This window comes from Tarenaya hassleriana, unplaced genomic scaffold (assembly GCF_000463585.1).
Source record: "Tarenaya hassleriana unplaced genomic scaffold, ASM46358v1 Cleome2, whole genome shotgun sequence".
NCBI lineage: Eukaryota > Viridiplantae > Streptophyta > Magnoliopsida > Brassicales > Cleomaceae > Tarenaya > Tarenaya hassleriana.
Window position 1 is genome coordinate 3,613,395 of NW_010965372.1, and position 25,694 is coordinate 3,639,088.

Here is a 25,694-nt window from a genome sequence, read left to right on the forward strand (position 1 = left end):
GAAGATGCAAAGGATCTAAGGGGTCGTCATTTGCGGATTTATTTTAATCGTTTACACGTCTACACCAATATTAAAAAATTGTGCAAATTAAATAAATAATCAATAGATCAAATCGAAAATGGTTCATACACAAGATTTACTTACGCGTTCTCGATCCCACTCCTCAATGATTTTTATTATAACGAAAAGAATTCTTTTTAAGATTTGATATTCGGTTCTTGGAGAGAAAACCAAAGTAAAAATCCGATTTTTTCGGTTTACCAACACTTTTACAATTTGATTTTCCCAATTTACTCCGGTTTATGGAATCTTGATCTTCTTCTCCGGCTTGTCTCCGATTCCCGGTTTGGTTTTGATTAAACCGGATCCGAAATCTCTCTTTGAGGCTTCCTCTGTTTCATTTCTACTTATGAACCTTGCACATGTGAGACTGAAGTTACACAACAGAAGAAGATAAATTAGTTACCTTTCATTTCATTTCAACTTCTAATAAAGCGAATAATGTAACATAATCTGGTTATAAGACGGTCCAAAATATGATGATGATGATCCGCTATTAACGTGAGGATATTTTGTGTGATTAGTTAAACATTGGATTATGAACTTTAAAGGAAACTTTATGAATAAATAAATAAATAGAAATATTTTTAAATAAAATAAAAAAGGGTCAACAAAAAAAAAAAAGAGATACACCTCACATTTCTCAACCCGGACGGCTCGGCAACCGCCCACGTTTACTTCCCCCTTCTACACACACTTATCGATGCACCTCTACTTCCCCCACACACATGCTCTTCCCCATCTATGCGTACACACATACACGTATGTATATATATATATATATATTTTTGGTATGATACACGTATGTATATACACACACGCACATGTATATATGTCATACACACGCACATACACAAACACAAATACCCACATACCCAAAGTTCCAATCTTTCCACATTTGTCCTCTTTCTTCACGTTTTCCTCTGATGCCCACATGAATAAAATGTTACCATACATAACATACGACGATTACCAGTTTCCGTCGCCGGAGATCGAGAAGCCGGCGAAGTGGAAGCTCACTTACGGGCACGAGCCTGCTCCCACATGTCCTCGTTGTGCTTCGGCCAATACCAAGTTTTGTTACTACAACAACTACAGCTTGTCTCAGCCCAGGTACTTCTGCAAAGGTTGTCGCCGGTATTGGACTAAAGGGGGCTCTCTCCGGAACATTCCTGTCGGTGGCGGCTGCCGGAAAAGCCGCCGGAGACAGAACAGCGGCAAGAGGTTTGATCGAAATGAGAATATAGCGAGTGAGAGGAATGGTCTGAACCCAGATGAGGAATTCAGGGCTTGTCCTGGTTCGAATGGGTCTGAGATCGATCTGGCCGCGGTTTTTGCCAAGTACGTGAATGATCAGAGTCCTTCGAGCACTGATAATACCACACGGTCCGACGAAGGATCACCTGCAACGACATCCGACCCATTAGAACCAGTGAATTGGGAAATCGGACAAGAAACTGATGCCAGTTTCGAGTTCTACGGGGGATTCGATCTTACCCAGAAGATCGAAGATCAGGGTCTCGATCAGTTTCTTGCAGATGATCGGAGAGAGATGTTCGAGTTCCAGAGTTTGCTCGACGACAAAGAGATCCAAGAGATTCTCGAGTGTTCGTTCTCCGAGCCGTCGAACCAGTTGAACTCTCCTGCAAGTCTCATGATCAACAATAACTGGAGTTCATCAGATCTCTCCGGGTTTGGGATATGAGTGATAGATCTTGATGATCTCATATTTTTCTATGAATATTATATACCTTAAGACGTACTGTAACTACAGTTCATTCTTATTTTGTTCATGAAGTAATCACACATGAACCCCGCCACGAAAGAGGAGTCGTGGAGTACATTGTATACTAATTTTGAATAAACAGATATAAATCACAGTTATTTCAAGTTAAAGCTTCGTATACAAGTGAACAAAAGAAATTAAGCTGTATAGTTTGAGAATTAACATATCGCGTAACTGAAACGAGTTTCACGGATTCAAGAAGTTACTTGGGTTTGTCTTCTCTCTTGGAGGCAAGAATGTCAAGAAGAAGCAATTGGAATCCTCTTGCATCTTCTGCAGTAAGCCTGTAACATAGACAAAAACCAAACGGGTTATTTCATCGACCTCTATATGCATTACGCAACTTGCTTGACCGAAAACCGAAAGCCATTAACCATCAAAATACAGTTCTCGGGTTGACTACAAAGAACGAAACTGTGGTGTGGTCTATGACAACAATGCTGGCTATAGGCAGGTCTTTAGATCGTTTTCTCTAACCAGAAATGCGATCTGATTCTTACCCATGTCTAGCAATATCTAGTTATGAGGTAAAATATATCGAGTTTTAATGTTTATCAAATTGGAAGAGTCTACAAGATCAAATATATTCTCATGTAAGCTAAGAAGAATTATAGAACTTACCTAGATGCCAAGTCACAGTAGCAGTGAACTTCGCCATTTTCGTCAATGGCTTCAATAGTGGTAACATTTCAGGGGGCTGTCTCAAAAGAATCACCATTGTAGTTCCTGCAAACCAGCTTCAATGGCTTCCCTTCATTATCCTTTTGTACCTGCATTTACTTTTTTCTGTCCCCATAATGACGACTGCAAACATATGGCACTAGAAAGCTGTTTTAGGGAAAGCAAGGTGCGAGGAAGATTATTATGGGGAGGCAATGAAAAGGCAAAGGTATAACCGTTGTTTCCGGGGCACAGCAAAGTGCGCTACTGAAATTTTGATCAGACAAACCACATGAAGATAATGCTAAAAAAGATCCATATGATCTGTGCATATCCATAGAAACACTCAGGCAGGTTTCTGATAGGTTTCAGAAGCACTTACGAACAATTTCTCATCTCTGTAACAACAATGATCAACGATTTGTAATCCGAACAACTTGTTTAACAAGAGGTCCTCTCTCTCGACCGACAACCCACAATTCACCAAAATGAAAACAAACAAACCTATTTATACAGACACGCAATCAGTAATCCTATACTAACCAACTCTAACACAATCAACCAGACAAATACAATACTAATTACAATATCAATCAACACAAACTAAAGAAAAAAAATCAACCAACAGACTTCCTCTGCTTCTTCCTCGCGTATACTCTGAATGCCTTATCAGTTTCATTCTTTGAACATTTGCTGGTTAGACAAGGAATGAATAATATTTAAGGGTCAAAGGAAGCAAGATAAAAACATGATTGTTTTACTTTTGGTAATAGAAAAGAACAAGAGCATTTAGAGGAGAATAATGATTTGTTTTTAGTTCCAATATATTCAAGATAATAGTATAAGTTTATGGTATGTAGACAAGACAAAGATGAACAACTTTTTTTATTTCTCTTAAGAGGTCCAAAAGTGTTCCTCTACTGGAGAACCAAGAAGAAATGGAAAATCTGTACAACAAATGACATGCCTGAACATATATGCTGCATCAGCTATGGAAGATTAAAATAATGAGCTTACTGACTCCAATTCTCCCAGCTCATGATTCTGCCTGTGGATGCCATTTTATGCTGCAACCAACACTTTTGAAAGAATAGAAGGAAAAAAGAGAAAGAAAGAAAAGAAAAGCCGGAGTAAAGGCTGTGAGTCCATAATCTGAGTTTGTAGACAACATAAACCAATAATTTTAAGGAAAACAAATTGAGCAAGATCACAGAATGTACCTTGGCTTGTGATTTGATGGCACCGGTTGACCGCTGAGGACACAGTCAATCGCCTGGCTTAGATCCCTAAGCGAACATGATCATTAATAGACATTACTGCAACATCATAGAATACAAACCTCCCTCAAGTTTGTTACAAGTAACATCAAGAAACAAACCTTCCTGTGATACGCATGTTATTGCTTGGCCGAGAATCATCAAATTGACCGTGATACACCAGCTCAAATGGCCTACGGCCGTCCTGTTGAAAAATTAATAATATAGACATGAAGGGAGAAGAAAAGATGAGTTAAGAGTTTCTAAACATGCTCGATAGAGTAACGAAGGAGAAATTGTCTTCTGCCTTCAAAGGAATTTATGATATAACACACAAAGCTAGATAAATATTGGCATAATGTACTTTATTAGATCTTTCAGCATTTTAATGCATATGATCTCACAGGACAAACAAAAGAACATGCATTGCTCCCGCTTCTCAATTTTATGCAAAAGAAACAAACATATCTGGAAGGCTGGAAAGATCAGGACTTTGCTACCTTCTTGTACAAGAAAAATTCCGGGGTGCAGACAGCACCAAATTCTCTTGCAACCTCCTGTGACTGAGGTAAAAGAAAATTTTCTCAGAACATATTAGAGAACAAATTATCATCTATTGGTAATACTCGAGAATAACATGATCATAAACAGACACAGGATACCTCATCATATAAATAAGGAAATGGGTACTTGAAAGCTCTTGCGTCTTCTGCCATGAACTCAGGTCCATCCTGTGAAAAGGATATGCATTTGGGAAAACCAGATAAAATCAGAAATAAACCTGACAGCTATGTGATGCCGATATAAGACAGTCATATACACAAACCTGAGGGTGAGTGATGACAGAGTTTGAAGATATTGCAACAACAGCAAGACCCTTCTGCAGAACCAGACGATACAAAATTACCCACGTATCTTGCTTTCATACCGAAACGAAGCCAAGACTCAATTACATAAAACATCACGAGGGAAAAAAAATGTCGGGTTACCTTCATGTAAAAACTAGAAAGCTTTACAATTTCTTTCTTCAAGTGTATCACAAAGGGGCAATGATTGCATATGAACATAACCTGATGTAATTACCCGAGAAACACAATAAACAAAGCACTAATCTCTAATCAAGTAAGAAGGAAGAATAAATCAACACAATGGAAATACTCACCAGTAAAGCTGGGTATAGCTCGAAATCATCTAATTTCCACACATTTCCTGTAAGTGGCTCCGGCAGCTAGTTCACTCAAAAAGTTTCATGGAACCATATGAATTTCTAAGATCATGAAGCTGATAGAGAGCTGATTATCGAGCACAGAAATTTACATACATTTAACCAGCTATACCATATAAATGCATATCAAACAAATACACAGTCGCACCCAAAACTCACCAAATTTGAACTCGCATCTAAATGCGTAAACAGATTCGATTACTCCAATTTCAACACGGTTACAGGAATAAAAAACGATCATAACCGTCAATCGGCGATCTCCATGACACCACATATACACTTATGTGTTCTTGTATACACGTGCTTACCTCAAAATGTGGAGCTCTTACGCCTAAGTTTACTCCACGTGACTCGGTTCTGGCGGCGCGAATCACAAGGCGCATCGGCGGAGGTGCACCGAGTCTCCGCCGCAGAGGATAGAAATTCCCCGACTTCGCCGGTACAAAGGACGAAATTCTCCGGCCGGAGATTGCTAACGTGCGCCACGGACAGAGTAAACTTGCGCTACCGTGCGCCACGACGGTGACGACGTTAGCAGTGGCCATCGTCGTTTTCGCTGGTTCTTCCTCCTCCGTCGTACGCTTCTGAAGATTAAAGGTCGAAGAAGAGGAGGACACGCGTCAGTTTCTGATCATAATGGCAGAATGCGTAATTTCACTGAAATTACCGTCTGTTTTGCAGTGATTAGAACACGTGTCGAGTTCTGAATGGTGGAAAACGTAATGTCCACCAAATCGGGGGAGTATTTACGTAACGAATTAACTTGGGCCTATTTGAGTATAATGGGCCAAGCCGACCCTTCTCATTATTATAAAAATGGCCCACAAAAATATAACCCAAACAAAATGTAACAAATGGCTGAACACATTTCACGACATGGTTTGCTATTAACCGTTATTCAGACACCAAGAATTACAATATCATCAACGACCTGATTCGATGTCAAAGTTGGTTGCGACGTGGATACTGTCAAAACCCGAGACAAAGCCACTGTTACTGCTGTCTCCTTCACTCTTTAAGATCTGTTCACCGAGCAAGTGTTCATGTTCCTCAGGGTATTGATCAATCCATTGACGATCTTTCGCCACAACTTTCAGCCCCTCGAGCGCTGAAGCGACTTCCTTCATCCTAGGCCTTTCCTCTCCCTTCACCCGCGTGCACCTTACCGCCAACACGGCCGCTTCTTTTACCCGCTCGCGATTCTTTGCGTTCACCGCTCGAGTGTCGAGGATTTCATCGAGACGGTTCTCTTTGAGAGCGGAGGCGAAGTGAGATGCCAAATGTTTTGCATTCTGTGGGCGATCAAAGCACAATGCCTTTTGCCCCGAAATCAGTTCCATGAGTACAACCCCGAAACTGTAAACGTCGCTCTTTTCGTTAAGCGCGCTTGAGTGGAAATATTCCGGGTCCAAGTAACCCATAGTGCCCTGCACGAGAGTTGTTACTTGCTCTTGATCTATAGGAATCAACTTCGACGCTCCAAAATCCGACACTTTTGCCGAGAAGTTGTCGTCCAGGAGAATATTAGCGGGCTTGACATCGCGGTGGATGATAGGAACAGAAGTCGAGGAGTGTAGGTACGAGAGGGTTTCGGCGGTTTCCGTAGCTATCCTGAGCCGATCTTCCCATGGAAGAAAAGTGCCGAACTTGGAGGTGTGCAAATGGTCGAAAAGGGTACCGTTACTCACAAACTCATAGACCAACAATGGAACCTCGGTCTCTAGGCAGCACCCTAAGAGCTTCACCACGTTCCTATGGTTGATCTGTGAAACCACAACTACTTCATTGACGAACTGTTCGACTTGGCTACTGTCTCCGATCCTCGCCTTCTTGATGGCAACCTCCCTGTTGTCGGACAATATCCCTTTGTAGACAGTTCCTTGGCCTCCCTCGCCAAGGATTTTGCTCTCATCGTAATCGTCTGTCGCTTTCTTGATCTCTTCTACGGTGAAGATCTTGATATCTTCACCAGGAGTGGAAGTAGAAGATTGTCTTCCGTAGAGTCGCTGTCTCAACATGAAACCGCCGTTCTGCTCGAAGAACTTTTCTCTGAGTTTGATGTGTTTCCGGCGCCTCAGCTCAAGATTCAGACAGCACACACCGAGCAGAAAGACCAAGAAACCGATCGTAGTTCCTGTTCATACCATCAAGTTTATATTCGAAATTTCTTAACTTGACAGTAGACAAAGCAATGGGAGGAACTTACCAAGAAGGATTATAGCCCATTCGCTCTTCTTGCGCGTGCATCCATTCCCCTCCAAGGTGGCGTTCCCTACGTAACCTTTTGGGCACAAACATTCAAAGCTTCCGACTGCATTTTTGCAAAATTCCGGCTTTTTGCATTTGTGAGTGCCTAGACCGCATTCGTCGATATCTAGCAAGGAAAACGAGGCAAATTTATAGATATAACGAGACGAACGAAAGGCGGGTATGGATAACACGTGCATACGCACGAACGATTGCGAACAAGAGAAATAAGGTTTAAAGACTCTAATGAAAATGAATTGTACCTTTGCAACCAGAATGGAGGTAGGGATTCCCGTCGAAACCAGGCAGACACTGGCATGTATAACCCTGTCCCCGAGCGGAGTTGACACATTTACTGTTCTGACTGCACAAGCTGGTGTCCCCGACATTGTCACATGTCTTGTTCCCGATGGACCAGTCTAACACGACAGGGAACTCCGTGACATTCCCAAGATCCTTAAGATCTCGAGAGGCCCAGAAGTTGAAGAACCCATCTTCGACGATGAAGGCGTAGCTGCAAGGATTGAAGTTGCATACCGTACTATGGTTGTTGAAGCTTCTCGGCAGTATTCTAAAGCGGTTGACTTTTCGAGGGATAGGGATTTGGCAGCAACCTATGCCGGAACAAGATCCATTTTGAACCTGAAAAGCGTTGTCCGAATTGCAAACCGACATGCACCCGGTCGAGTAATCGTCATCTCCTGTACCCGTTAGATATGCGTAAGTGTCGCAGCCCACTGCAGTGAACTTGTTCTTGGTGTAGGATAGAGTGAAACTAGCCAAGAAAAACTCGAAGCGATGGAGAAGAGTAGTATTTGTGTTGCAGTTGTTGCAAAGGGATGATTTTTCCAGCAGGACTCGTAGCCCTCCGTCATGGGAGATGTTAAGAACTTGGATGTTTCCGCCTCGCAAGAACGCCTTCTGCTCGGTCTCGTTACAGGTGATGAGGAAATATTCGTTTAGGTAACAATCAGGCGATGTGCCAAAAGGGTACTTGATTGTGACATCCCCGCACCGAGTTTCGCAGCCGGGTTGAACTTCTTGCCCATTCACTGGTCCTGTCTGAACCGCAACACATAGCAGAGCCAAGAACAAAACCTCCGATCTCACCATTTGTGATATTTCTGGTTCTGATCGATGTGGGATTTGTAGGAGACCGACCACGCAAGTTGTGACAAGCTTCAGAAGTCTCCGCAACAATACAACAGGGAATTATGTAAGAAGAAACTTTGATCGAATCTTTCTGCTATTTCAGAAATATATCCATGAAGAGTTTTAATTTATAGGGAAAACTCTGAGAAATCTTCTGCGTTTTTACCACGTCAAATATGTATTGAAAAATAAAATACGGAAATTAAATTAGAAAGAAAGAACAAAAGAGAAAAGAACGGGAATACTTTTATTGCTACATCTCTTCTTTCTTCTTACATTACAATGAAAATAATCCATACATTTATAGGAAAAGTTATTGAAAGAAACAAGGAAATAAATATACGAAAGAAACAAATAAGGCAAAATATAATTATCACGATATATATTTTATTCTTAATTGATATTATCCCTTTAATTATTATCAATCATATCAAATCTCCATATTTTGTTTCTATTTCAACATTCCCCCTCAAGATTGATTTTGAAAGAATTCAAAAATCAATCTTGAAGATACAACAAAATGATGAAAAACTTCACTGTTATTAGAACAATCCATAGAAACCAAATTTCATTCATTTAGAGAGTATTAACCTCTTTCAAATCACTTCGCTTGACTTTAAAGTTCTACCTTTAACTCTTTTTGTCATAGCATCTTGCTTGATCTTAGAGTTTTTAGCTTTGACTTCTTTTTGTCATAGCACATCGTTTGAATCTGGGTTTTTTACTCCCCTTTGAACGATTTGGATATATGAACATCCAAAACGCAAAAGAAAGAAGAGATTAGAAAATTAGAAAAAAAGAAACATATAGTTCAGATCGCAACCAGGCTCTGATACCATATTGAAAAATAAAATACGGAAATTAAATTAGAAAGAAAGAACAAAAGAGAAAAGAACGGGAATACTTTTATTGCTACATCTCTTCTTTCTTCTTACATTACAATGAAAATAATCCATACATTTATAGGAAAAGTTATTGAAAGAAACAAGGAAATAAATATACGAAAGAAACAAATAAGGCAAAATATAATTATCACAATATATATTTTATTCTTAATTGATATTATGCCTTTAATTATTATCAATCATATCAAATCTCCATATTTTGTTTCTATTTCAACAATATGGATGCTAGTCTTTGTCATGATCTAGCAATCCTTGCATGAACTTGGACATTACAAGGTTTTTTTTTTGTAGAAAAAAAAATCGTATCAAGAACTTGTCAAGGAATATCACACAATAAATACAATAAATTTTAAAAATTAACATTTGATCTCTTCCTCTCGCTACACTTTTTAAACTACCGTAATGTAGGAGTCAATAGGGGTTTCTGTCTTTTTATAGAGATTTTAAAAACTAATATGCAAATATCTTTTTACAAAAATTTTGTTATATAAGATATACCCCTTTCTATACGTTTAGCACTTGTTGAATAATTTGTTATATATTTTCCCAAGGAGCCCACAAACACTAGTAATAATTATTATATATGTGTACACACACACACACACATTACAAGCAATTATTTACGTGGAACAGACAAACATTTTAGGACTATATATGTTTTTCAAAAAAAAAAACTTGTTTCAATCATAATATTTCATTAGTTGTACAAAAAGAATCAAATTTAACCCAATAATATGTAACTATATTTAAATGAAACCAAGTTGTAAAACTAAAGAAATATAAAAATAAATAAATTAAACGAATTCAAAACAAGTAATTAATAAAAACAGAAAAAACAAAAGTTAAAATTCTTCTTAATGAAAAACAAATCCAAGTAAAATTCGTACCAAACTAAAAATCAATATAAAAACTAAACGAATATAGTTTTAATAAAATAAATAAATTCGAACATCATAAAATAAAAATATAATCGAAATCTAAAACATCTACTCCTATTTTTATTACAATTGGCATGCATTTGTGCCGAAGATTAGATTCTCTATAAACGTTTCATTTTGTTGCAAAAGAATCAGAGAAATTCCAAAAGTTACACACAACATAATATAAAGTTTTTTTTCCTTCATCCATTTTATTAAAACCGAAATTTGAAATACATAAACAATGGTCTGAACACAAGCACAAAAACACAGACCTTATTATATATGATATAACCATGGACCTACACATAGATTGATGATCCAAATTATTTTGTAAGATCAAATAAGTTTTTCATTGTTTCTAGGAAGCCTTTCATCTCCTCTCCATGGCCCATTTTCACTGCAGAACCAAAACCACAGATAACAAAGCATTACAAACCAAAATAAAACCGGTACGGTTTGCAACCGGTTAATGAAAACCGACGTTGAACCCAAACATTGATATACAAATTAAATGGTAGTATCTTTTCCATCTAAAAATGCAAAGCTGTTAATCTCCATGACCCAACAAGACATTGAAAAATTATGGAACACAATTATGAAATACCTTCCATAGCCAATGCTTTAATGACTAACCGACCAACCATATCTGTAAATGCAAATTCTGGTTCTCCGGATATCATTTCAGTTCATTTCATATCCAAGTCTATAAATTTTACGAGATTTTGCGCGAAATGCGTAAATTTTCTATGTTCCACGAGTATAAATGCGTAGATTACGGGTTTTTACGTACCGGGAAGTCGAAGTTGAGGTCAAACGGCTCATCGGTCATGAAGGAATCGGCCAACAGCTCGGGAGGAACCTCCAGGTTCTGGTTGCAAACCCGACAGACCAAAAAGATCTTAACTTAGCAATGCATTCAGTAAAAACCATCCGGGTTCCGTACGGATCAGATCGAGAATCGTTATACCTGTTCGATCGGGTTGAGATTAACCGGCGGATCCATGTTCGGTAATGGAAAAACGGGTTGAACAGTAGCAGCCGGTCCGACTTGCTCCTGCACAGCATTTTGATCCACACCCTAAACCGAAAAAATTCAGCACACAAAGTTATAAACCAAACCATAAGCCTCATACTTTAGTGGATTCAGATTCAGAAAAGATTGAATAAAAGCTATATATACCTGATGGCGAACACAGTGCGGTCCGAAAGGGACGAGATCAATCAGGAAGTCGAAAGTTTCCGAACGCTTTACCGCCTCAGCAAGATCGCAGCGTTGGATGGTGTCACGGTTTCGTGATTCGGTGTGAATCCACGCTCGGAGTGTCATCTCCAGAATGAACATCTCGCATGCCTTTGCAAACACGGGAGGCGTGTCCGCACTGATCATCTGATCGTCAAAATGCAATCTCGTTTTATAAAAAAAGAAAAATCTCACAAGATCCCGTCTTAGTATATGATCGATTCAAGAAAAAAACATTTAAACGACTACGATAGATCAAGATCTGTCTCATGAAACCAATGGTTTCATCAAATGTGAACTTAGAATCAGAATTTCAGCACCCAAATCACCAAAATTACTGGAGTTCGGAAATCCAAGAACGATTTCACGATGAAAAAGATTTCGTCGACTTTTCATACCTTGACTTCAGGATCAGATTTCATAATCTTTTTTACCCGAGCCAGAGGCAACTGATTTTCGCTTTTGAACCCCCCTGTGATCCACAGCACAAATGAAAAACAAAGAAAACAGACAATTACAAAAACAGAAAAAAAACAGCGATACCGATCTCCTTATTTCCGAATCCGATGATCTAAACATCTCTAAAATTAATCACCTGTGAAATTTTTCATCTCACTCAGCTGCCGTTGCCAAAAGACCTCCAGAGTTAGGCCCATCTTTTGCTTTAAATAGTCCTCATCAACCTGTTAATCACAAATCCTTCATGCGTTTAGACAGGTTTATGATCGAGCAAGCAGAAAGAATTTGAGAAAATACAAAGAGAGCAACGACTAAATGAATCGACTCACCTCGCTGGTTGCTGGATAACAAGGCAACATCATCTCAGGCATCGGCATTGTGTTGTGCATCCCATGGTAAGGAGGTTGCATCCAGACACGAGATGACTTGGCAAGTGCATTCGGATCGAAAGCCGGATCATTCACAAAAGATCTTTTCATTCTTGTCAATTCTTGACAATCAAATGAAAAGAAGTCGGGTATGTAGAGGACGGAGGAGCGGGTCTATATAGAGAGAGGTTTAACCAAAGCAAGGAATAATTATATGAACACTAAAATCTAAATGAATTCACTATCTAGATTTGGAAAGAGAATCCAACAAAAGAGAAAAAAAACAAATGCGATATAAATGCTAAATCTCTACCTTGGAAGGAAAGATTCATATAAACATTGACATAAATGCTAAATCTCCGCCTCGTGCTGCTCGTGATCCTCCATACGAAAGAACCACTCGCAACCCCTTCCTTCAGTCTGCTCTGCGAGCCTTTCCTCCATGAGGTAGAGTTTTAGCATTTATTTTGGCGCACTTGTTTGTCTATACGAAAACTTTTCTGTATGGGGTAGAAATTTAACATTTATATCGCATTTGACACTTTAACCCTTTTGGTGGCTCTTTCTTCCTCGTTGAGGACGATCTAGATATAGTGAACTTATCCAAATCTTAAAGCTCATCAATTCATTTCTTAAATGAAATTATTGCCCGCTATTGTGTTACCCCATATATAGACATGCCACTCTCTATACCATCTTCATCTTGTTACATATTTGAGATCCTCTCATTTGGTAATAAGAAATTTAAAAGTATGAAAAGTCCCTGTGGATGATCCAACCATTAACCTTAATGCATCGGTCAATGCATCATCATGTATGGACGAAACATCCTTACCCAAAGGATGTGTTGTCAACGATAACTAAATTTTTATGGATCAGAGCATCTCAGGTCTAGATCCATCGTCCTGCAAGGAATAGATAATGCAATGCTTACAATAACCAGACAAAAAGTGTAACAAGAAAACCAAAGTTAAATTCCTTCCATAACGAAATGCTCACCTAATTCAAGCAGGCACATCATTGAGAAGCACGTTTTCGTAGCTCCAAAACTTCTACAAATGATATTATCCATTACGGTGTTGAAAGAGAACCAAGCATCGGTTCACAAAGATCGATATTGGAAATTGTCAAAGTGGCAGAAAGATAAAGGCTAATAGAATGCCCTACCATAAAAGAGGAAACAATATAGCATTTCATATCATTAATTTAGGCAATGAAATCCTCACGACGTTCACACGCTTGTTTAACTTTCATTTCGATTGACAGTGAGAACATATTGGGTAAATGCAATAACACAAAAACTGATATGTTAAGTTTCGCAACCCGTCCTCAAACAAAGAATATTCTAACCTGACGACATAACAAAGCATAAGCCATCTCTTAGACAAAAACCTTGTTTAACACACATTACTCATTTTCTCTCGTTCTTGTAATAAATCGAATGTCCAATCATAAAATGTTTGATACTGTCATAAGAATACCATATTTACCGATTATCTTATCTATTAACACAAGTGCACGGTTACCAAATTCAACCTGAAATCACACATAAAGATATTATCCACCACAACGAAGAGCAAACGGAACTCGTCCCCTCTGAAGGAAATCACTCTGCAAATCCCAATTGTCAAACCAACCATCAAACACAACATTAACGGTTTAAATAAGGCTGCTACCCTTTTCCATTGTTTAACAGGAACTCATTGGAGATATCTTAATCAAAAAATCATTCAGAAACAATTCTCCACAGAACAATCATATGACTACGTAAACAAATTTTGAGATTTTTTTCGATTTCCTGACAGGAAAGATCACAAACCTAGTTCAGAAGCCAAGCATTTCCACGGCTAAGCAAGACCCAACTTACGTCTTGTCCAGGAATCAACGTCTCCTACCGTTATCTAGCCTAGTGAACAACTCTGAGTCATTCAAATTCTCCTCCAATACGAAAGCCCTCAACTTTTTACTTCTGCAGGAAGTTCAAACAATCAGAAACCAAGAATACTATGTTTTTCAAACAAATCCCACAAAAATTAACGATCTGAGGGATGAAACAACATAACTCACACAAAAATCAAACAGCTTAGGCATATTGATGGGAAGAACATTGAGAAGTCTGATTTCAACAGTTCTGCAGACGAAAACTCTTTTCATCATTACAAACATCATCAAGTTGTGTTGGATATTATCCCTTTGAGCCCTCCTTTTCCACAACATACGAGAAACAAAAGCAACGTTCATGGGAGAATCGAAAAGGGATGGACAGAATTCTTCTTTCTCCTGTCAAATTCAATCCCAATTACTTCATATAATCGAACCAATTATCGAACCCATCTGCAATTCCTATTAACACTACGCAAATCTGTTCTCTACCCAGAAAATTTACGGTATTTAGGGTATCGATCGGTACAAAACAAGGGTTACCCACTTCTTGTTCTTCGATCGGCGAGTGAGTGCTGGCGCTAGTCTCTTGACATTTGCTGCAGAGCTCCTTCTTCTTTCTCCCTCCTTTACCTCTCATGGGCACACAGATTCTCTGATTCAGAGACAGAAACATATCATTATCATTTTTCCCTTAAATGGTGTTTTTTTGTAATGCCTGGTTAGTGAGATTTGTTTGAGCTACTGAAAATGGGAAATTTTGTATTTTTACAGGGTTTTGCTTCCACAAATAAAATAAAAACAAAAACTGCAAAAAAAAAATGGGACTACCAATAAAATATAAATTAATAAAAATTATTGTATTTTAATAAATATATATTATCTCTTATATTTATTAACTAATAAAATATTTATAATTTACAATCTCTCAAATATTAATATATAAAAAAATTTAAAGATAATATTTATAACCAAGAAAATATACTCGATTTTAAATATAATATTTATTTATATACAAATTTATTATATAAAAATTAATTTTTATAATATTTATATAAATGTTAAATATTACAATATGATAAATTTAAATAAATATTATGTTTTTATTGTGATTTTTAGAATTATATAATTAATATATTTTTTTATTCAAATTTTATAAAAATTTTAAAATAAATGTACAACATAATAATTTTTGAGTAATTTAGATATATGATGATTTTTTATTAAAATTAATAGTTAATAGTTTTTTTTAAAATAAATTTAAAGTAAAAGATTGGTTTTAAATAATCTATATAGTTGATAATCTTTGTTTAAAGTTAATAATTGATGGTTTTTATAATGAATTTTAAATAAAAGGGTTTGTTTAATGTGGTTTTATCTAGATTTGTGCCCAAAGGATTAAGTGAACAAAAATCTCCTTGGTACTTTTCTCCGGTAATTCTATAAATTGCTTCAAGATGCAAATCTTGTATAAAGGCCATGACTTTAAATGGTATTAAAGAGAAAAAGGAAAAACTGTGGTCTAGATTCACTTTTAATTGGACAGTAACAAAGATACTATATCATCATCATCATCATCATCCATTCAATCAATGACAACTGAAGTTCTCTCAAAACGACCGGTTATTCTGACCGTTGGGTTTCGGGAAGGAAGAAGACGACCTGGCTTTGGCAAACTCAACCAGGTCCTTGAAAAGGGCATCCTCCTCTTTCTTCGGACCGATACCAGAAGCATTAGGATTCAGAGAAAGGTTCCGAGTCTGACCCACCAGACCGTCGGACGAGGAATCCGAGCCACTGCTCGAACTACGATGTCTCTCGAAGAACTGTTGCCTCTGGTTGTGTCTGGAAGGCGGTGGCGGGAGATTTCCAACGACCAGTGATTGCTCGGGAGATTTTCTCATGGGAAATGGATCATCAAAAACAGAAGGGGAATACCCTCGAGCTGGTGGTGGTCTAACATTCTCTGGAGATCCTTTCGGTCTGTATATATCGCCGCGGATATAGTCAGCATTATCGGAATCAACGGATACCGGTCTCATTGTAGGAGGTGGTGGAGGACGAACAGGGCTGAACCATTGTGAACCCTTCTCCCTCTTCGACCTGCAGAATAATGGAGTTTGCTCAGTTGCAGGGATTTTCCATGAAACAGAACCTCCATGGCTGAACTTAAGATGAAGGTCTGCAATCCAAAGTCTTGGACCTTTAACAAGAATAAGCAAGAAAGCATGAAACTTGACATAAATAGACGCCATTACCTGTGAGCTAGCTGGAAAAAATCATCATCATCGTCGTCATCATCATCATCATGATCATGGTTGATGTTGACAAGCGGTACGGGAGGGGAAGCGGTAGCGACTTCACTCGTGGAAACAGGGTTCCCCTTGGCGATATCGTCATGACGCTGAAGAGAACGCTGCAAACTATCGTTCAATGCCAATCCCTGACAGAGAAGCTCCTCGTCTCTGAAAACAAAAACCCCGTCAATCTCGTCATCGGAAAGAGACCATGAAAAACGACAGAAACAAGAGTTAAGCGGAGTGAATCCTTACGTAGAGGTGTTCACCATAGCCATTACACGTTTCTGGTAATTGCGGCATTGCTCGACAAGGTCAACAATAACTTCTTCCTTCAAATCCTGACAAAGTACCGATTTTAGACTTGAAAGCAATGAATTGAACCATAAACTCTTATCCTGCCACCGCCATATTCTACCTCGGGATGCCGAGGATCGAGGGCTCCAAGAATTTCCATCAAGACATCGGCAGCTCCCCGAGCACTTTGGATCTCTTCCAAGCTGAAAAAAAAAAACACGGGACGGATACCAATGATAAGCTTTGGCTTGAATACAACAACAACATGGCCTCATTCCCAAGTTCATTTGGGGTCGGCCAAAGCTTTGGCTTGAATATGAGATAAAAAAACAAAAAGGAAAAACCTCGTATAAAAACACGAATTTGTTACCAACTCTCATCAAATGCCATGTAGTTTTTAAGGAGTCTTTGTAAAATTCCCGATTTTAATCGGGAGTCGGGTAAAGTTCGTGTATTTTTCTGGAAATTTTAAAGCTTATGTATCAATCCGGCAGTTTTGTATGGGATTTTCCCAAAAAACAATACTAGATTGATGTTTAGAATCTTTTTCAATTTTACATTGGAGTACCTTAGAGTGGAAGCATCATCACTCTGCAGTGAAGCTTGGATAGCGGCATCTTCATCCGACGCTGCAGAATACGCAACGGGCTGAGTAAAGAACGATACACTGCTCTCTGTCCGTGGCAGAAAACCAAATCCAGCAGACTAAAAATTTCACATGGAAACAAAAACGATTATCAATAAATCATTATCGCCCGATCATTACAAAAGAAGGCAATGTAATTTACCCGGAGTTCATTATACGAGTTGTAGTATTGCGGGTATCTTCCCTCACGTCCACTGAAAGCCTCTTGCCATGTATCTAACAAGCTAAGTATCTTCTCCTTTACATTCAAGTCAGGCTGCAAAATCGGCTCGGGAGTTTCAGCATGAGCCGAGAGCTTGCCAGTACAAAACAAAACAGTTGAAGTGATATTACAAGCAGAGGAGGTGAAAGGGGATAGTAAGTGAACCTTCTTCTTCACTATCTTGGCCATGTCGTGCAAAATACCGCGGTCTATGATCAGCTTATACACATTCTCACCGCAATTCTTACTCAGGGTTTCCAATGCCTGCACCGATATCCAATCACGAATCTCAGATTTTGAACCCTTTTTTTTTCCGGAGTCTATACAGAGAGGAGTCGGCAAATATATGAAAACAAGCCCGAGAACGGTGGCGGGGAAAGAAAAGGCACTCACATAAAGAGCTAGAAGCTGTACTTTCGGATTTTTGCTTCCTAACCGCTTCTTGAGCACCTTCAATGCTTCTTTGGCTTGGCTACAGAAATCAATAAAGGAAATTTAGGGTAAGTTTCTCGAAAGAGCCTATAATAACCCGGGAGTTTCGTTCCTCGCTAAAACATCGAGAATGACACAACAACGGCACAAACTGAAAACGAGAATTTTCGAGGAGAACATCATGAACTTTTACCTCGGATCCATGTTGATGATATCGCAGAGTTCGATGTTGATTGTCCAATCAGGACCAACCAGCATACCATTTGTAGCCCTCTCTGCACATGACGCTGCCCCGTTATTCGCCATCTCGAGCCGAGATTGCTTCTCGATTAAACTCCAAAGTCCGAGTTTCCTACATGAACAGGAAGAGACATCATAAGCACTGAATCCTAGCTAGAACAAGAGAGTTCAGGACAATGTAGATCAAGAATGGAACCGCATCACTAAGATCAGATTGTTAAGCCAACAAAAGGTCCATTGCACCTTTCTAGGATCAGATAGATGTTTCATGGCTACTTGATTTGGTCGGAGTTCTGGAAAAAAAGAAATTGGGTTTTTCTTAAGAGAAATGATTTCAGACTCCGACCATGAACATCAAAATCCTACAACAGAACTGCTAAAGTCTAACGAAATTAACTGAAATCCTTAGAACGTGAAGGAAGAAGGAAAATCAAACGGAAAGTCGCTCTCTTTTTGGAGACCCATGTCAGATTACCCAAGCAAATTGCAAAATCATAAGAGCTTGAACTGAAGGAAACAGTGATTCATGAGTCCTGAGACAACAGAAATCAAAGGAGATTTACCAGTCAAGACCTAAGAGCAGATGAGACGCAGCGCCCAACAGAAGATTTTTTTGTAAGAATCAAGGATCAAGACGATGAATTAATAACCTTTGAGAGGTTGTCGGAAAAATTCTCTCTTTCTCGAACTGGGACTTCGCCGTTCAGAAATCAACGACGACTTCCATTTTTTCTTTCTTGGTGGGTTCTACCTCGACTTCGTGTTTTGATTTTTTTTTTTACTCGTTGCGCCATGGAACCAGTCAAAGTGACAGAAAAAATCCCAACGCTGTCGCTGACGGTCGCGTTCGATCTGAGTTTCCACGTCTGGACTGACTTGATTTTTCCTCCGGACAAGGAGTTCCGAAACGCTGACGTTTTCCAAACGCAATAGATGCGAACGCGTTTTTTTTTTTTTTTTTTTTTTTTTGGACGAGATATCCGAAAGTCTTCCTCATTAGTGGATCCATTTCCCTTCTTTGGAACCACAACAAAGTATAAGTACGTCTCTTCCAAGTTAAGGAATGATGGAGAGATTCATTAGGTTGATTGATGATGATGTGATTTTGATTTAACATCAAAATAATAATTATTAATAAGCACTAATATCTTAAGTTAGTATTTGGCAAATAAGTCCAAAACGTTTGGTACCCTACTAGGAAACGGAATTGAGTTTTAATTTTGATCGATGAAGAATCGTACGGATGAACGTTTTGATTCAAAAATTTAGATTCGAATCGAAAATGAACCGAATCGAATAATATCCGATTCTAATTTTGTAGTAGAACTGAATAAATCATTCTCAAACCGAATCCGATAAATAACAAACCAAATCTATGAATATGAAACCAAAACTTGAATTATCCATCCTACATGTGAATACTTCTTATTTGGTATTCATGTAACGAAATCATTCTAAACAAATCCAACATTAATAACGAATCAAACCGATTAAATTAACATTCGATTCTAGTTTGATACAATGTTTTTATAGAGTCGAATACACTATTGCCGAATCGAATTGAAACCCGGAACACTCATCCCTAAAAATTTGCATCTATATATATATATATATTGTCAGTCTCGTTTACGATTAGAATTAGGGTTCTTCATCCTAAAACGTCATACCCATATCCCTTTCTCGACTTATCTCTCGTCCTCCTCGGCCAATAACCCCACTAGTAACCGAGTATTTAGAGTACCCACAGATATTCGTATCTCGAGTGTTCAAATGACATAGATACGGCAATAAGATTTCAAACTCGATCGGTACCCCGAGAGACAGATTCAGGGCCGGCTATCCCGAGGGTCGGACATCCCGAAATCAACCGTCGAGCAGTCTCCACCCCCATTGCATAGAAACAAAAGTGACAGAACAAAAAGATATACAGAACAATCCAAAAGTTGTAAATCCAATAGACTTAACACATAGACTTATTACTCCCCCAAAAAAATGGGAAAATTTTACAAGGAAAAATTAGAATATTTGGTGGCACACTCGACGTTTTTACATTCGCCATTTCCTCTTTCCCCGTCTTCATATTCTTCTGTACTTGTTCATATATCCAAGAAAAGTTTCAAGCTTATACACACACACACATGACACATATATGCATATATATGTATATATATATATATGTGTGTGTCACCAATCGTTCATGAACATCAGTCACATATATGTAAATTCTGGAGGAAACACAAACAACCTGAGTTGTTTTCCCTGCAAGAAACAACCATAACTAAAGATTAAAATCTATAAATTTGAGAAATGACAACCGAGATTATGTTACAAAATTAAGCACAACTCGGAGAAAATGGCCATGAATCTGACGTCTTTTACGAGTCACTTGTTCAAGAACTTGATAAAGTTTGAAACTTTAACCTCAAAATCATCTGCCACCAACAAAAAAAATACAAATTTTGCTTCGATATTTTCAATATTTCAAAAACCCTTCATACCCATTAACCATCCGTATAGAACTCAACATGATCATTGCACAATTCACAAGATAGAACTAAAAAGTATCAGAAAACAGGTCCTTAAAGTGAAGAAAGAGAAAAAGAACCGGCAGTTACGTTAAAGAAAAGTCGCCTTTTTTTGTTATGTAATCCCAAATTTTTGGCAGCATATACAAAAAGAATTATAGATTGACTCGGAAAATTTTAATTCCACAAGAAGATAACTACCAAGAATCAGATGTGAAGTATTTCAATGACATTATGGAAATCAGATTCTTTCCTTCAAAATCAGATTTTCAGTATCCAAAATAAAAAAGGCAGAATGAAAATATTTTATGTGAATCGTCTAAGTTAAAACCTTTCATCTCCTTCAAGAAATTATGAATATTACCTTATGATGTTGCCTCTGCTTCTTCGATTACTGCTGCTGCTACTGCTACTGCTACTGCTACTGCTACTACCACTGCTCTTCGTGCTTCCACTGTTAATACTTGAGATCCCACTATCGCTCCCTTGCGATTCAGATAATTCCTTCTTCCACCAATCTTTGTCCCAAACTCTCGCAGATCCATCAGTGTCCGAAGGCCTTGACGAGACACAATACCCTTTACATGTCACAGATGAATCATCATCCTTCTTCTTCTTCTTCTTTGTCGAACTTTTCTTCGAACCCAAATTAACCGGAAACGCCATTTTCAGAAGCAACCCACGATTCTTCACGCTCTCGGCCCGATTCTTCTCCGGCCATTTATCGCTGTTCATCTTCTTCACAACCCTATTCGGCTTACTCGTTCTCTGCCGCATTTCATCGAACACCTTCCTCTCCTCTAACTCGCTGGCGTTCGCCTCCACGAGATCCTTCAACGAAAGCTCGTAACACGACTCGGGCATCTTACTGACCATCTCCATAAGCTCCCGCTGTCCGCGAGCGATGGCTTGAGCCTTCGAAGACGGCGACAGGCTCCGGTAACTGCTCCGGTGACGAGGGCTCATCGACGGGCTCGTTCTCCATAGCGGAGGTGAACAGACGCCGGAATCTTCGTGGTCGTCTGAGGTATTGGGGAAACACAATTGGGTTTTGTGGGAATTCGATGAAGGATCTAACATCGCGATCTGAAGAACAAGAATTTCCGGTGAGACGAGAAGATGACGATGATGATGAAGAGATAGAAAGAGAGAGAGGTGGATTTGCTTTGAAGGGAAAATGTGTTTTTGTCTGTTTTAGATTTCCACTGCTTCTTGCCTAAACCGACGAAATATTTCCACTCAGATTTTGTCTGATTATTTACCATAATAGTTTTTAAAACTCTTTAAACAGAAACTTGCGATTTAATGTCCAAACTATTATTTTAATAACTTTATTATTTCTCTTTTATTTTCAAATAAATGGTACTAAAATTAATATCTATTAGAAAAATGATATGATACCGAACGAATATTGCGCCTATTTTATATGTTATTACATGAATAATGATTTTTTTTATTGTTGAATTTCAACAATTTACTTACCGATGCAAATTAATTACCAATAAATACCACCAAAAATTAAACTATTTCGACCTTTAAGAAGTATGTTGTATCGTTTAATAAAAGTATATTCGGAAATAAATTGTTAGAAAACTAAATTGTTAATTGGTATTTAATTTTGAGAGGACGTTGATATGTGCTTCAAAAGTCAAGGGATTCATTCCATACCATACAAAAATAACAAATAGAAAATAAAAATAAAACGTTGTGGGCGTGACATTGATAATTAAAGTCATTAATTGTTCAAAATATGATTAATTAAATTGAGTAAATTAATATCTATACGATAATATCGAAGACAAATTCATCACCCACGTATATAAATTATTATCATACGTGTGCCCATACAAACGCGACTGTTGTTCGTTCCGCCTGGGATGTCATTTTGGATTTCGCTTCGGTTATTTCGGGTTCGGTTATTTCGGTTATAAAAAACTATAACCATTCAATTTTTACATAATTCCGGTTCGGTTCGGTTTCGGTAAAAAATTCATTTTTTTCAAAGAAATCATCGGTTTTTTCGGTTATTTTTTTATTCGGTTCGGTTCGATACTTTGGTTTCGATTTTTCGGATTTAGAAAATCATAACTGTTCGGTTTTGATACTGGGTAGTTCGAATACGGTTATATCTTATTCAATTCGGTTCAACTCGATTATTCAGTTAATAAACGAAATGGTCACCCCTAATTCGAACAATTATCGTTATTAATATATTATCTAATCGATCCCACAAAAATTTAATTTTTTTGTCATCGTTTATATAATTATTTATTTATTTTCATTGTTTGTAAATGTGGGCCAGCGTAGTTATTGCATGCGTCTGCGTCAGCAATGACGACATCCCAACGGATGACTTATAATTCTTTGAAATCGAAATATTTTGTTTTGCGGTTTTGGCGCACTAAAAGTTAAAATTAGAATTCCTCACAATCAAGATTTTTTTTTTTAAAATAAAAAATTCCTAAATCAAATTTATAATGGGAAATAATAGCGATTTAGATTTATATAGAATGAAATTGGAACGACGCATACAATCAAATTTATAATGTTACGGTTATTGGCTCGGTATTTAAGTTCGGTTCGGAAATCGTATTTTTGATTTATTACAATTATACCAAATTATAATCAAATGTTAAATAGTTCGTTTCGATTTAGTTTTAATTCGGATTGTGATTCAATATTTGTCGGGTTCAGTTAGATATTTATACGAAAATTATTTATTCGGTTCTATAAATTTTTATTTATAAAATAAATAAGAATTAAATTATGTACTAAACTGGGTTTTATTATTATTATAAAATAGTGGTAGATTAACAGAAAGTTAAAAAAGTTAAAAGTAAAGCGGAACTACGCAAGACTATTATTGCTCCAAGTAAAACCCAACGCTACTGAACATTTGCTCCGGAGTTGACTCTGGTCAACTCCGGGTTCCCTCGTTCTCTATATACGACACCGTTTTGGTTGTCATAAACATGAATTATGGGGTTTATTTATTTTTTTCTCAAATAATAAATAATTTGGGGAACCGGTCACCCGCCATGGAAGGAGATTATCAATGCTATGTCCGTCTTCTTCAATCCTGCAACACCAGAACTCGTGAAGCCCTAGGGAGACAAATCCATGGCTTGTTCCTCAAGAAGGGTCTTCTTAGTTCAATGGTGATTGCCGCAAATAATATAATCCAGATGTATTGGAGGTGTGGCAGTGTAAGCCACGCGCGAAACCTGTTCGACGAAATGTCTGACAGAAACTGTTTCTCGTGGAACATCATGATTGAAGGGTATATGAAGTCGGGGGATAGGGACATGTCCATGAAGTTGTTTGAATTGATGCCGGAAAGGAACAATTTCACTTGGAATGTGGTTGTCTCTGGTTTCGCGAAGGCAGGCGAGCTTGGTGTTGCCGCGAGGTTATTCGGCGAGATGCCGAGGAAAGATTCTGTGACGTTGAATTCATTGCTTCATGGGTATACTCGAAATGGGTATCCTGAAAAGGCTGTAAGGTTGTTCAAGGAGTTGAATCCCAGCACTGATGCGTTCTTATTGTCCACTGTGATTGGGGCTTGTACTGATTTGAATGCTTTGAAATGTGGAAAGCAGATACACGCTCATATATTGATCGGTGGCATCGAATATGACTCGGTAATGAGTAGTTCTCTTGTAAATTTTTACTCAAAATGTGGTGATTTGAGCGTGGCAAGCAATGTGTTGGATCAGATGGAGGAACCTGATGACTTTTCTATATCTGCGCTGATTTCAGGTTATACAGATTGTGGGAGAGTGAATGATGCCAGAAAGGTTTTTGATAGGAAAATGAACAGATGCGTAGTTCTATGGAATGCGATGATATCCGGGTATATTTCAAACAACATGGAGATTCAAGGATTAGTTCTTTTCAATGAGATGAGGAGATATGAAGTTAGAGAGGATTCTTCTACGCTTGCAAGTGTCGTAAATGCCTGCAATGGTTTGGGCCTTCTCGAAAACGGTAAAGCAATGCATTGTCATGCTTGTAGATTCGGGTTTATCGATGACATAGTCGTAGCTAGCACTTTGCTTGACATGTACTCTAAGTGTGGAAGCCCTACCGATGCTTGCAAACTCTTCGGAGAGCTGAAGAACTACGACACGATCTTACTGAATTCCATGATCGCGGTATATTCCAACTGCGGAAGAATCGAAGAGGCAAAACAGATATTCGAGAAAATCGAAAAGAAAAGCTTGATCTCCTGGAACTCAATGGTAGTGGGTCTCAGCCAAAATGGCTGTCCAGTTGAAACCTTGAATCTCTTCTTCCATATGCACAGACTGGACTTGCGGACGGATAAGTTTAGCCTCTCTAGCGTCGTCAGTGCGTGTGCTAGTGTTTCTTCTCTTGAACTCGGTGAGCAGGTTTTTGCGAGGGCGATCATCGTTGGGCTTGATTCAGATCAGATAGTGTCATCTTCCCTCATTGATTTGTACTGCAAGTGTGGATTGATTCAGTATGGTCGAAAAGTATTCGACTCGGTGGTAAAGTCGGATGAAATATCGTGGAATTCTATGCTGATGGGTTATGCCACAAATGGGTATGGATTTGAAGCAATTGATCTGTTCAATAAAATGATGGATTCTGGCATTAGACCCACTGGTGTCACCTTCATGGGAGTTCTCTCTGCTTGTGATCATACCGGTCTAGTTGAAGAAGGAAGGAAATTATTTGATGCGATGAAACGGGAATATCACATTGACCCGGGTATCGAACATTTCTCGTGCATAGTCGACCTTTTGGCCCGTGCTGGATTCTTGGAAGAATCCATCGGTCTCGTGGAAAAGATGCCTTTCAAGGCGGATGCAAGCATATGGTCATCTGTTCTAAGGGGATGTGTTGCTCATGGAGATAGAGCAAAGGGAAAGA

At 38.3% G+C, this 25,694-nt stretch overlaps 7 protein-coding genes across 19 annotated transcripts in view; 2 read left to right on the forward strand and 5 right to left on the reverse strand.

Moving 5' to 3' along the window:
• Nucleotides 1-463: 463 nt before the first annotated feature.
• Nucleotides 464-2,046, forward strand: LOC104812051 (dof zinc finger protein DOF1.2). Its single transcript, XM_010538989.2, has one exon. It carries the CDS (start codon nucleotides 764-766, stop codon nucleotides 1,763-1,765), a length of 1,002 nt encoding a protein of 333 aa, XP_010537291.1. The 5' UTR covers nucleotides 464-763; the 3' UTR covers nucleotides 1,766-2,046.
• Nucleotides 2,047-2,903: 857 nt separating this feature from the next.
• LOC104812052 lies at nucleotides 2,904-5,588 on the reverse strand. 2 transcript variants are annotated; one of them, XM_010538991.1, is made up of 10 exons: nucleotides 5,296-5,588; nucleotides 4,925-4,990; nucleotides 4,752-4,832; nucleotides 4,589-4,642; nucleotides 4,425-4,493; nucleotides 4,263-4,325; nucleotides 3,885-3,967; nucleotides 3,727-3,792; nucleotides 3,524-3,585; nucleotides 2,904-3,199 (listed from the first exon to the last, which is right to left on the reverse strand). In XM_010538991.1, exons 1-9 carry the CDS (start codon nucleotides 5,530-5,532, stop codon nucleotides 3,543-3,545), a joined length of 762 nt encoding a protein of 253 aa, XP_010537293.1. In that variant the 5' UTR covers nucleotides 5,533-5,588; the 3' UTR covers nucleotides 2,904-3,199; nucleotides 3,524-3,542. The 2 variants fall into 2 exon arrangements, with proteins under 2 accessions (XP_010537293.1, XP_010537292.1); XM_010538990.1 differs by lacking the exon at nucleotides 2,904-3,199 and having other exon boundaries at nucleotides 3,295-3,585.
• Nucleotides 5,589-5,910: 322 nt separating this feature from the next.
• On the reverse strand, nucleotides 5,911-8,347 carry LOC104813284 (wall-associated receptor kinase 2-like). Its single transcript, XM_010540852.1, has 3 exons — nucleotides 7,498-8,347; nucleotides 7,194-7,361; nucleotides 5,911-7,121 (listed from the first exon to the last, which is right to left on the reverse strand). The coding sequence occupies exons 1-3, from the start codon at nucleotides 8,345-8,347 to the stop codon at nucleotides 5,911-5,913; spliced, it is 2,229 nt and encodes a 742-aa protein (XP_010539154.1).
• Nucleotides 8,348-10,390: 2,043 nt separating this feature from the next.
• On the reverse strand, nucleotides 10,391-14,890 carry LOC104812053 (nuclear transcription factor Y subunit C-10-like). Of its 9 annotated transcripts, XM_010539000.2 has the most exons (12): nucleotides 14,707-14,890; nucleotides 14,346-14,558; nucleotides 14,098-14,247; nucleotides 13,278-13,330; nucleotides 13,114-13,183; nucleotides 12,240-12,778; nucleotides 12,047-12,134; nucleotides 11,850-11,923; nucleotides 11,392-11,598; nucleotides 11,179-11,289; nucleotides 11,002-11,079; nucleotides 10,391-10,608 (listed from the first exon to the last, which is right to left on the reverse strand). In XM_010539000.2, exons 6-12 carry the CDS (start codon nucleotides 12,387-12,389, stop codon nucleotides 10,606-10,608), a joined length of 711 nt encoding a protein of 236 aa, XP_010537302.1. In that variant the 5' UTR covers nucleotides 12,390-12,778; nucleotides 13,114-13,183; nucleotides 13,278-13,330; nucleotides 14,098-14,247; nucleotides 14,346-14,558; nucleotides 14,707-14,890; the 3' UTR covers nucleotides 10,391-10,605. The 9 variants fall into 9 exon arrangements, with proteins under 9 accessions (XP_010537302.1, XP_010537305.1, XP_010537303.1 ...); XM_010539003.2 differs by having other exon boundaries at nucleotides 12,240-13,183; nucleotides 13,278-13,327; nucleotides 14,346-14,409; XM_010539001.2 differs by having other exon boundaries at nucleotides 12,240-13,183; nucleotides 13,278-13,327.
• A 779-nt stretch (nucleotides 14,891-15,669) lies between these two features.
• Nucleotides 15,670-19,216, reverse strand: LOC104812054 (TOM1-like protein 2). 3 transcript variants are annotated; one of them, XM_010539005.2, is made up of 11 exons: nucleotides 18,837-19,216; nucleotides 18,470-18,566; nucleotides 18,227-18,385; nucleotides 17,995-18,073; nucleotides 17,767-17,865; nucleotides 17,542-17,655; nucleotides 17,322-17,458; nucleotides 16,875-16,956; nucleotides 16,712-16,797; nucleotides 16,418-16,624; nucleotides 15,670-16,262 (listed from the first exon to the last, which is right to left on the reverse strand). In XM_010539005.2, exons 2-11 carry the CDS (start codon nucleotides 18,541-18,543, stop codon nucleotides 15,770-15,772), a joined length of 1,530 nt encoding a protein of 509 aa, XP_010537307.1. In that variant the 5' UTR covers nucleotides 18,544-18,566; nucleotides 18,837-19,216; the 3' UTR covers nucleotides 15,670-15,769. The 3 variants fall into 3 exon arrangements, with proteins under 3 accessions (XP_010537307.1, XP_010537309.1, XP_010537308.1); XM_010539007.2 differs by lacking the exon at nucleotides 18,470-18,566 and having other exon boundaries at nucleotides 18,924-19,216; XM_010539006.2 differs by lacking the exon at nucleotides 18,470-18,566.
• An 820-nt stretch (nucleotides 19,217-20,036) lies between these two features.
• LOC104812056 (uncharacterized protein DDB_G0271670-like) lies at nucleotides 20,037-22,022 on the reverse strand. Its single transcript, XM_010539008.2, has 2 exons — nucleotides 21,163-22,022; nucleotides 20,037-20,532 (listed from the first exon to the last, which is right to left on the reverse strand). Exons 1-2 carry the CDS (start codon nucleotides 21,876-21,878, stop codon nucleotides 20,478-20,480), a joined length of 771 nt encoding a protein of 256 aa, XP_010537310.1. The 5' UTR covers nucleotides 21,879-22,022; the 3' UTR covers nucleotides 20,037-20,477.
• A 1,782-nt stretch (nucleotides 22,023-23,804) lies between these two features.
• LOC104812057 (putative pentatricopeptide repeat-containing protein At1g77010, mitochondrial) overlaps nucleotides 23,805-25,694 on the forward strand; it is a 2,591-nt gene continuing 701 nt past the window's right edge. Inside the window, exon 1 of one of the 2 annotated variants that reach the window (XM_010539010.1) lies at nucleotides 23,805-25,694. In XM_010539010.1, the coding sequence (XP_010537312.1) occupies nucleotides 23,837-25,694 (1,858 nt within the window). In that variant the 5' untranslated portion in view covers nucleotides 23,805-23,836. The other variant, XM_010539009.1, reaches the window with a different exon arrangement.

Coding starts and splice junctions, on each gene's coding strand:
- LOC104812051 (XM_010538989.2), top strand. CDS start 764: ATGCACCTCTACTTCCCCCACACACATGCTCTTCCCCATCTATGCGTA.
- LOC104813284 (XM_010540852.1), bottom strand. CDS start 8,347: ATGGTGAGATCGGAGGTTTTGTTCTTGGCTCTGCTATGTGTTGCGGTT. Junction 7,362..7,497: donor CCTCCATTCTGGTTGCAAAG/GTACAATTCATT, acceptor TTTCCTTGCTAG/ATATCGACGAATGCGGTCTA. Junction 7,122..7,193: donor ATGGGCTATAATCCTTCTTG/GTAAGTTCCTCC, acceptor TGGTATGAACAG/GAACTACGATCGGTTTCTTG.
- LOC104812056 (XM_010539008.2), bottom strand. CDS start 21,878: ATGTTAGATCCTTCATCGAATTCCCACAAAACCCAATTGTGTTTCCCC. Junction 20,533..21,162: donor AGCAGAGGCAACATCATAAG/GTAATATTCATA, acceptor TGTTTCTTGCAG/GGAAAACAACTCAGGTTGTT.
- LOC104812053 (XM_010539004.2), bottom strand. CDS start 12,389: ATGAAAAGATCTTTTGTGAATGATCCGGCTTTCGATCCGAATGCACTT. Junction 12,135..12,239: donor GTTATCCAGCAACCAGCGAG/GTGAGTCGATTC, acceptor TGTGATTAACAG/GTTGATGAGGACTATTTAAA. Junction 11,080..11,178: donor ATCTCAACCCGATCGAACAG/GTATAACGATTC, acceptor GTTTGCAACCAG/AACCTGGAGGTTCCTCCCGA.
- LOC104812054 (XM_010539005.2), bottom strand. CDS start 18,543: ATGAAACATCTATCTGATCCTAGAAAGGTGCAATGGACCTTTTGTTGG. Junction 17,866..17,994: donor TACAGCTTCTAGCTCTTTAT/GTGAGTGCCTTT, acceptor ATATCGGTGCAG/GCATTGGAAACCCTGAGTAA. Junction 16,957..17,321: donor GATGATGCTTCCACTCTAAG/GTACTCCAATGT, acceptor TTTTTTTTTCAG/CTTGGAAGAGATCCAAAGTG.
- LOC104812052 (XM_010538991.1), bottom strand. CDS start 5,532: ATGGCCACTGCTAACGTCGTCACCGTCGTGGCGCACGGTAGCGCAAGT. Junction 4,326..4,424: donor TTCCTTATTTATATGATGAG/GTATCCTGTGTC, acceptor CTTTTACCTCAG/TCACAGGAGGTTGCAAGAGA. Junction 3,968..4,262: donor AATTTTTCTTGTACAAGAAG/GTAGCAAAGTCC, acceptor ATTTTTCAACAG/GACGGCCGTAGGCCATTTGA.